Here is a 9,437-nt window from a genome sequence, read left to right as displayed (position 1 = left end):
CTTCGCTCTCGTTGGCGCCCCTGTTTGGATACGTGAATGATGAGTCAACCGACTTGGGAGGATTATAGGACGTTTGGGACCACATTCTCGTACGGCACTTCTATTTACTAGTTTCGTAGTTCCTAGACAGACACTTAAAGTCATCATCAACTAGCCCGAATTGAGCCTGCGTTCGATGGACTGCAGAGCTGCATATGCGTAGTTGTTGCTGGTAACAGAAGAAGTAGGCGAAGCGCTTGCTGTCGGGTTGATCTCCAGTAATCGCCTCACTATTTTGTAGCGAGTTCGGTGCGAGTTCTCGGTATCTGGTACGCAGGTTGGAAGCCGCCGCGACGCCATTGGGTGTCTGACATCGTGACGAATTCCTACCCGATGAGTCCCAAAAGAACCGTTCCTGCAAAGCAGCATGCAATGGAACCTAACGGGGACAATTTTTGAAAATTACGTTTTTTTAAAGAATTTAACGTTAACTAAATCTGATTTAAATCATTCTAAGTAAAAGAAGCTAAAAAAGGCTCCTTTGTGGAATATGCGGTCTATAAGACTTGTCAAAAAATGGTTAGAGTCGATCAACCGTAGACAAGCTAAAGCTGTTATATGAGAAGGATTTACTTAAACTTTAAATATCAAGGCACCTACCTTCATCAACATTCACAAAATATGCGCTAAATATTCGCAAGGTAGGTACCTTCTTTAAACGAAGTCAGTTTTTTCACAACATTTCACAAAATATTCACAAAATTTAGAGTTATAGAAAAGTGAGTTGATCTTGAGAGAAGAAATGTTAAAGTTTAATAACAACATATCATACGATAAACCAACAACCAACAACCAACAATGAACACTAACTTTATCCCTAACGAAGACGTTGAGATCATCTTTGATGATGACTTCTTCTCGGATTCAAAATCGGATTGTGGTGAAAGCAACATTAACGTATTCTCGGATTCTGATGAATATCTAATGAGCGCTAAAGATTACCTGTATGAAATCGAATGCAAGTTGACACAGTACTGCCCGCTTCGATCAGCGCATGGTGATGGTTTCTTTATTAGAATAAACCTAATTAAAGGATTTTCAATATCACCACGCATCAGATCGATCGGTTTAAAGTTTTGTACAGTTTAGGTGAATATTCAATATTTTAAATTTACAATACCGATCGATCTGATGCGTTAATATTTTAAATTAACAATACCGATCGATCTGATGCGTTATTGTAAATATATGGATATTCTAACACTATGGCTTTCTCGTCATCATTTAGTACTTCCGCTCCTCCTGGTGGAACAACTATCCCTAATGACGGCTTCGTTAAGCGTCTATTATCGAATCCTCCGACAGCAGGCGCTGATTTCTCTAGCAGTTGGCCTTCAGTAGGTGCTGCTTCTGCTTCTACTACCATCTCGAATAAAACGGCTCGTGGTGCTTTTGTTGCTGGCGCATCTACTGCTAACGCTATCATGGGTACGTGGAACTAGATGCTCAAGATTAAATTAACTGATCTCCGCCCGATTTTCCGTGAGCTAGATTTGATGGCTAATCCTCAGATCCGACTTCGCTTCCGCGTGAATCAGGGATCGTCTGCTATCGCTGTTGATGCTACCAAGGGTATGTCACTTACTTCGACCACTCTATCATCCGGCAATACTTGTCCGGTAATGGTTGCAAGCTCTGCTAGTGGTAATCCGATGAATGGTGTACTTGCCGCTTCTGCAGGCTTCAGTGTTGCTTGGGGTGCTGTTGCTAACTCTCTTGAGCCTACGATTGATGGTACTTACATGCCTTTTACTACAGCTCGTCTATATGTACCGTTCGTCAACCTTGAAAACCCTCAAGCTATCATCTCTAAACCGGTTAAGAAGGTTCACTACAATGATTGTTATGCTCAGTGGTTCTATCGACGCGCTGGCATTGGTAAGCAATCGACTCAGCTTAATGCATCGTTTGATCTTCAGCTGTCGGCCTCGGTTAAAAATGCTAAGTATATCGTAGTTTTACCATTCGCTGAACAAACTAACAACTTCGCATCTGCTGGTGTTCAACAGTTCCAGAGCCCATTCGATTCTGCCCCATGGACGCTTCAACCTGGATCTTGGATTCGAAACTTTAATATTCGCATTGGTTCATCTCAGACGTTTGATCTCAATCATGACTATGACTTCCATCACTCCACTAATGAAGTCGCGAAGCTTGGCGCTATCAATGGCGATCTAACTCCCGAACTCGTGAATGGTCTACTTGATTACCAAACTTGGTCGCTAACTAACCGCATGCTCATCGCCGACGTGTCTGTCTAGCCTAACCGAACGTGACGTGCCGCAAGCTATTCAAATTCAGGGTGTAAACGCTGGCTGCCAAGGTGTCAATCTTCTAGTTCTTTTTATTAACGAACAAGAGCTTACCTACAACCGCCTAACAGGGGAGATTGAAGATTATACCACCGCTTAATTAATTAAATTTATTATATTTTATACCAGTATATAAGACCAACATGTCGACTGAGTTAAGTTTCAGGAAAATTTAAACGTAAGACCATTGAAGAAGTATTTGTTTCTGATCCTGGTTATTGCCGCTGGCATAAGAACCAACCAAATTTACTAAATGATACCATGCTTAAGTTTCTTGAATCAAAGCTAACCGATGATTATGTTATGAATTTTGGTAAGTACAAAAACAGAAAACTTAAAACGGTTCATGCCCTTGACCCTAATTATACTAACTGGCTTCGTAAAAATGAATTTGTTTTTGAGAAATGTCCGCGTTTAGTGAAAGAACTTCGTGAGCTTCACTAAATCATCAATATTTTTTTAACTCTGATAGGAGACATAAAAAAAGTTGTTGGTTTATTATTTAGTACCTCATCGCTGTGAAGTATTGCTCAATATCATCGAACCGATTCATTTGATCTTGAATGCGGCAAGGATGCATAGTGGTTAAAACTAATTCTTCAGCGATTTCTTCTTGAAATCTTTGATTATGTTGAAGCTTAGCTACAGTCATGTTAGAATGAATCTCTTTAATTAGGTTTATTCTAATAAAGAAACCATCACCATGCGCTGATCGAAGCGGGCAGTACTGTGTCAACTTGCATTCGATTTCATACAGGTAATCTTTAGCGCTCATTAGATATTCATCAGAATCCGAGAATACGTTAATGTTGCTTTCACCACAATCCGATTTTGAATCCGAGAAGAAGTCATCATCAAAGATGATCTCAACGTCTTCGTTAGGGATAAAGTTAGTGTTCATTGTTGGTTGTTGGTTGTTGGTTTATCGTATGATATGTTGTTATTAAACTTTAACATTTCTTCTCTCAAGATCAACTCACTTTTCTATAACTCTAAATTTTGTGAATATTTTGTGAAATGTTGTGAAAAAACTGACTTCGTTTAAAGAAGGTACCTACCTTGCGAATATTTAGCGCATATTTTGTGAATGTTGATGAAGGTAGGTGCCTTGATATTTAAAGTTTAAGTAAATCCTTCTCATATAACAGCTTTAGCTTGTCTAAGGTTGATCGACTCTAACCATTTTTGACAAGTCTTATAGACCACATATTCCACAAAGGAGCCTTTTTTAGCTTCTTTTACTTAGAATGATTTAAATCAGATTTAGTTAACGTTAAATTCTTTAAAAAAACGTAATTTTCAAAAATTGTCCCCGTTAGGTTCCATTGCATGCTGCTCCTGCAAGTGCAAGGACTGTAGAGCGACAATATCGTTGGGATTGTAGCCCAGGTAGCTTGGTTTGATGGGTTGCAGCTCGACGTCGAGGCTTGGCGAGGAGAACGCAGCTGTCCTAATCCTGTCGGTCTAATTAATAGATGGAGATGAAGCTTGCTGGTCAAATTGATGAATGAATATTAGCTCTCCAAGGCGCAGTATGCAGTCCTTTGTCGAGATTACTGTCAATTGCGGATTAGTTTATGTTGCGTGGTTCACATGTTCGGCAGGAAAAGGTGGTCATTTTGGTGATGACCCACATCTGGCAACGAAAGGAACACAACGTTCTATACTTACCCGCAAATAATTGTACAGGATGCTGTATACCATCAGTCCAATTCATCCTTTTGAGAATTTAAATTAGAGCGCCTATTGTCGGTAGAGCGATACTTCATTTAGTCCCTGCATGACTAATCGAGGCATTTAAAACTAATCGTGAAGACACAAGATGAGGTAGCATTGCAATGTGACACTGTCCAGCCTCTATGACAGCTATACATGTGAGATAGGATGCAGTCCTCTGTACGTCCCTCGTGCTTGAGCCTGAGCTGCAAGCGTTGCTCTAGCACATTTCACCGTCAGCGTCAACAACGTGAATCGCATCGCTCCCAAATGTGACTGAGGTGGACAGCGGGATACCCAAAGTTCAACTGATGACATCTGCAAGCACACAGAAGAGGGTCGTATTTGTGTGTTGATTTCGAATATGTACTGACAGATTTGTCCAAAGGCGAAGGGTGTTCTTTGATCAATCCTCTTGCCATGGTTTATTGGTTTATGCACGCCGTCCAGAGACTAGATCCGTGTGTTCGCAAGCAAACGCTGGTGTTTGCAAAAATACTAGCATCTGCCAGTGCATTTTTATTGAACAGTTTGGCTACGATATAGAGTTGCAGGAAATTCTTCTGTGGAGCTCACCCTTGAACCACGTTGGTTTCTCTCACCGATACTGCTCACTCTCTGAAACTTTAAATATTATTTCCCTAGCACGACGTAAAATGTAGGATTCGAATTCATGTAGTTGATCCAGGGTTTTGTAAGCTCCACACTCCAGACGTATATAGTCAAAAGGGGCTTGCAATTAGAATTGTGATGCAATCGATAATACCATTTGTCTCTCTGGAAATAATTTCCGCTGTAGTGGTACGTTCAAATGGGGTAGGTTACGAGAGAGCTCGACCAAATTGTGCGTCGAGTTGAGCAAGAAAAAGCTTTTTGCAATGCATTTTGCCCTCCTTTGACTTGCATGACTACATAACAACATGCTTCTTCCTCCCAGGGTATGAGAGAATCGATTGATTCACAAAGCATGAAATAATTGATTCCAAAGCATGAACGAATTGATTCCATGGATCTTTGATAAAAACACCTCACATGTGGTCAAATTCTCTAACAGCGACATACCAAAAATGGAGAGCAATGTAGCCATCTGCTTTTTCCAGAGGAAAATCGTATCTTTCACTTCAAACGACTGGTGGCAGGTGTTTTGCGCGGTGCGCACAGCGATGTCTCAAGCTTCTCGATACCCTCCAGCCATCTTTGCAGTCACTACGGCAAGCAAGATTAGCTCGGCGCCGCTCATTGGCCGCGAGCCACCGGCCACCGGCCTTATCCGGGTTCAACCAGTTTTGGCGCCAAGGCCCGGAGGGTAATTCAAACCCCCCGCCAAAACCAGGCTGGCACGCGCCGACAAGGGGGATGAGCTGGGTTGCATCCGACCAATCACATTGCACCAAGTCGATCTTTTCCTCCAATCAGGATCCCTAGCCCACTCCGGCCCTCCCGCCAACCGACGTCAGTCCCAAATCCGCCGCGCCAAGCTCAAGCTAGCGAATTCTCTAACCGCCCGCGCCAAGTTTAAGCCAGTGTTAACCTTCGCTTAAACATGTACGTCATCAAGCGCGACGGGCGCCAGGAGGACGTCAAGTTCGACAAGATCACGGCGCGCATCACCAAGCTCTGCTACGGGCTCAACCCGGACTACGTGGACGCCATCAAGATCTCGCAGAAGGTCGTGGCGGGCGTGTACCCGGGCGTCACCACCTCGGAGCTGGACGAGCTGGCGGCCGAGACCGCCGCGTATCAGAGCACGCAGCACCCGGATTTCTCTAAACTGGCGGCAAGAATTGCCGTCTCTAACCTGCACAAGAACACCAACAAGGTGTTCAGCGACAACATCGAGGTCTTCCACAAGAACATCCACGAGAAGACGGGCGCGGCGGCCCCGCTCATCGCTGATGACGTATACGAGATCGTCATGCAGCACAAGGACGAGCTCAACTCGGCCATCATCCACGACCGCGACTTCGAGTACGACTACTTTGGCTTCAAGACGCTCGAGCGCGGCTACCTCTTCCGCGTGAACGGCAAGGTGGTGGAGCGCCCGCAGCAGATGATTATGCGCGTGGCGCTGGGCATCCACAAGAGCGACATTAAGGCCGCCCTCGAGACGTACGAGCTCATGTCGCAAAAGTTTTTCACGCACGCGACCCCGACACTGTTTAACGCCGGCACGCCGCGCCCACAACTGTCGTCCTGCTTCCTGTTGGCCATGCAGGACGACTCCATTGAGGGCATCTACGACACGCTCAAGCAGTGCGCGTGCATCTCTAAGTGGGCCGGAGGTATCGGCATCAGCATGCACAACATCCGCGCCACGAATAGCTACATCCGTGGCACGAACGGCTCGTCCAATGGCATCATCCCCATGCTGCGCGTGTTCAACGACACGGCCCGCTACGTGGACCAGGGCGGAGGCAAGCGCAAGGGCTCGTTCGCCATCTACCTTGAGCCCTGGCACGCGGACGTGTTCGAGTTCCTGGACCTGCGCAAGAACCACGGCAACGAGCTGCACCGCGCGCGCGACCTGTTCTACGCGCTGTGGGTGCCCGATCTGTTCATGAAGAGGGTGGAGGCCAATGGCAAGTGGAGTCTGTTCTGCCCCAATGAAGCTCCTGGGCTCTACGAGTGCTGGGGCGAGGAGTTTGAGACCCTTTATGAAAAGTACGAGAAGGAGGGACGCGCGCGCAAGACGATCAACGCGCAGCAGCTGTGGTTCGCCATCCTGGACGCGCAGATCGAGACGGGCGTGCCCTTCATGCTCTACAAGGACGCGGCCAACCGGAAGTCGAACCAGCAGAACCTCGGTACGATCCGCTCCAGCAACTTGTGCTGCGAGGTGATGGAGTACACGTCCCCCGACGAGGTGGCCGTGTGCAACCTGGCCTCGGTGGCGCTGCCCAAGTTTGTGGAGGAGGGCGTGTTCGACTACCAGAAGCTCTACGAGGTCACCAAGGTCATCACGCGCAACCTGAACAAGGTCATCGACGTCAACTACTACCCCGTGGCCGAGGCGCGCAAGTCCAACATGCGTCACCGCCCCATCGGCATCGGCGTCCAGGGCCTCGCGGACGCGTTCATCCTCATGAACTTCGCGTTCGAGAGCGAGGAGGCCCGCGAGCTCAACAAGAAGATCTTCGAGACCATCTACTATGCAGCCATGGAGACGTCCATGGAGATCGCCAAGGAGCTCGGCCCGTACGAGACGTTCCAGGGCTCGCCGGCCAGCAAGGGCATCTTCCAGTTCGACATGTGGGGCGTCACCCCGTCGTCGGACCTGTGGAACTGGGCGGCGCTGAAGGAGAACGTGATCAAGCACGGCCTGCGCAACTCGCTGCTGGTGGCCCCCATGCCCACTGCCTCGACGGCCCAGATCCTCGGCAACAACGAGTCCATCGAGCCGTACACGTCCAACATGTACAACCGCCGCGTGCTGGCCGGCGAGTTCACGATCGTCAACAAGTACCTGATGAAGGAGCTGATCGAGCTGGGCATCTGGACGCCCGACGTGCGCAACCAGATCCTGAACGACGGCGGCTCCGTGCAGAAGGTCAAGGCCATCCCGGACCACGTCAAGGAGAAGTACAAGACGGTGTGGGAGATCAAACAGAAGGCCGTGCTGGACCTGTCGGCCGACCGCGGCGCCTACATTTGCCAGAGCCAGTCGCTCAATATCCACATCGCCGACCCGACCATCAGCAAGCTCACGTCGATGCACTTCTACGCCTGGAAGAAGGGGCTCAAGACCGGCATGTACTACATGCGCGGACGCCCGAAAGCCGACGCCATCAAGTTCACGGTCGACAAGCAGGGCCTCGACCTGCAGCGTGCCAAGGAGGAGGCTGCCGCAGCCGCCACTCCCGCCCCCGCACCCCAGACGGAGACTGTGGCCCGGGCAGGTGACGACGAGGACGAGTGTCTCGTGTGCGGCGCCTGAGCGCTGGGCGCAGAGATAGCTCCTGACTGTCGTGGCGCAACATATCGGTAGTGCCGCGCGGTTTGATCGATTCCTAGGAAGTATAAAAGCAAAATAAAGCCGCATAATATTGTGCTACACGGGTGTGCTCGAATTGTCCTCAGCGCGTACGTGTACAATAGGGTCTGCACCAGTACGAAGTGCTATTGGCGATCTTCCTGAAGAATTGAAACTTTCACGTTGAAGTAGGCCCAGCACTTGGTGTACTGCACATGTAGCTTCGAGCGGTTGGTGCAGGTACAAGTGTAATTTGCTCTCAATTAGGAGTCGCGCCCTCACTATTCAACGCAAGCAAGCTGGACCTACGTAGCCCCACGGCCAGACTGGCCCAGACAACACTTGCCCGCAACTTGCGAAAGCTGGCAGTCCGCAAGTTTTGGCTTTTCCCGTCGGTAAGATTTTTGATAAATATGTTATCGTGCCTCCGGTCTGAGCCGTGTGCCAAAACGAGACTTGAGGCTGCTCACGAAGATTTGTGCGGTGAAAAGCATGGGCTCTGTTCCGACGTACCTGAGCATGAGAGGCCGCAGGCTTCTTGGTATTTTGCCAATCTCGAATTGGTATGGCGAGCAACAACCCGTGAGAGATACTGTGCGTGTAGGCTCAGAATACAACAGGAATGCTGCTTCCGTTATCCTTAGGGGTACGAGGGCCCTCTTTCCATCAACTTTGATGACCGCAGGAATCTGCCCGCACAAACGTCAAATTGACCTTGCAAAGTCGAACCAACCGAGAGCCATCCCTTGAGGCTCAATTTGTGTGGGACAACTGCGGACTTTACCTATGAAGGGGTCTTACAGCAAAAGAAGGCTTGAATCCCCGAGCCGCCCGCGAACAACCGAGAGCCACGTGAACGATCCGCGGTCAATCCGTAGCTACTGTATCTGTCCACAGCACGCCAAGAACTGGAACAGCGACGGCCAGAGGCTTCGATGGAGCAGCGGTCTCCACCGAGCACTTGATGGGACGACAACGGGACGAAGAGTGGGTGGCCCCCCGTCAGAGCCTGAGGTTAAGTGCAGCAAACGACACAGGCAAGAGATATCTCTGTACCATGGTAATGCATCACATTGGACAGTGCGCCGCGCTGTGCGGCGGGCGTGCTGCTTTGCGGACGAGCCGTGCACTCCCTGTGGAGCTCTTCCCCTCGAAACTCTCGGCGTCGACCAGAACGAAAACTTATCATCCAGGACCTCTCACGCCCTCTAGCCGACAGGCGATAGATTCACCATGCAAGTCGTGGCGCGGGCGGTGCTCAACCGGCTCGAATCTCGGGGTGCAATGCAAGCAAGTCAAGTCTGTGCGAATGCAGTGCATCGAATGCACAGGCTTGAACTCGGCTCGATTTGTAACACGAAACAATGGCGGCTAGGCCCACGCTAAAGAGGACGGCAGCA

The 9,437-nt window shown here is 48.8% G+C and overlaps 4 protein-coding genes across 4 annotated transcripts; 3 read left to right on the top strand and 1 right to left on the bottom strand.

Annotated features, from left to right (window-relative positions):
* Positions 1–1,229: 1,229 nt before the first annotated feature.
* PHYSODRAFT_517018 (hypothetical protein) lies at positions 1,230–1,481 on the top strand (the record flags this gene model as incomplete). The annotated part of the gene is made up of 1 exon (XM_009534259.1): positions 1,230–1,481. A coding segment is annotated over one exon (252 nt), but the record flags the coding sequence as incomplete, so codon positions are not given.
* Positions 1,482–2,516: 1,035 nt separating this feature from the next.
* On the top strand, positions 2,517–2,795 carry PHYSODRAFT_518181 (hypothetical protein; the record flags this gene model as incomplete). Its single annotated transcript, XM_009534258.1, has 1 exon — positions 2,517–2,795. A coding segment is annotated over one exon (279 nt), but the record flags the coding sequence as incomplete, so codon positions are not given.
* A 58-nt stretch (positions 2,796–2,853) lies between these two features.
* On the bottom strand, positions 2,854–3,252 carry PHYSODRAFT_303954 (hypothetical protein; the record flags this gene model as incomplete). Its single annotated transcript, XM_009534257.1, has 1 exon — positions 2,854–3,252. The coding sequence occupies one exon, from the start codon at positions 3,250–3,252 to the stop codon at positions 2,854–2,856; it is 399 nt and encodes a 132-aa protein (XP_009532552.1).
* Positions 3,253–5,610: 2,358 nt separating this feature from the next.
* On the top strand, positions 5,611–8,001 carry PHYSODRAFT_246827 (hypothetical protein; the record flags this gene model as incomplete). The annotated part of the gene is made up of 2 exons (XM_009534256.1): positions 5,611–7,891; positions 7,916–8,001. The coding sequence occupies 2 exons, from the start codon at positions 5,611–5,613 to the stop codon at positions 7,999–8,001; spliced, it is 2,367 nt and encodes a 788-aa protein (XP_009532551.1).
* Between the last annotated feature and the right edge of the window lie 1,436 nt (positions 8,002–9,437).

Source organism: Phytophthora sojae (assembly GCF_000149755.1).
Source record: "Phytophthora sojae unplaced genomic scaffold PHYSOscaffold_7, whole genome shotgun sequence".
Taxonomy (NCBI): domain Eukaryota; phylum Oomycota; class Peronosporomycetes; order Peronosporales; family Peronosporaceae; genus Phytophthora; species Phytophthora sojae.
This window is presented reverse-complemented; position numbering and strand designations above follow the sequence as displayed.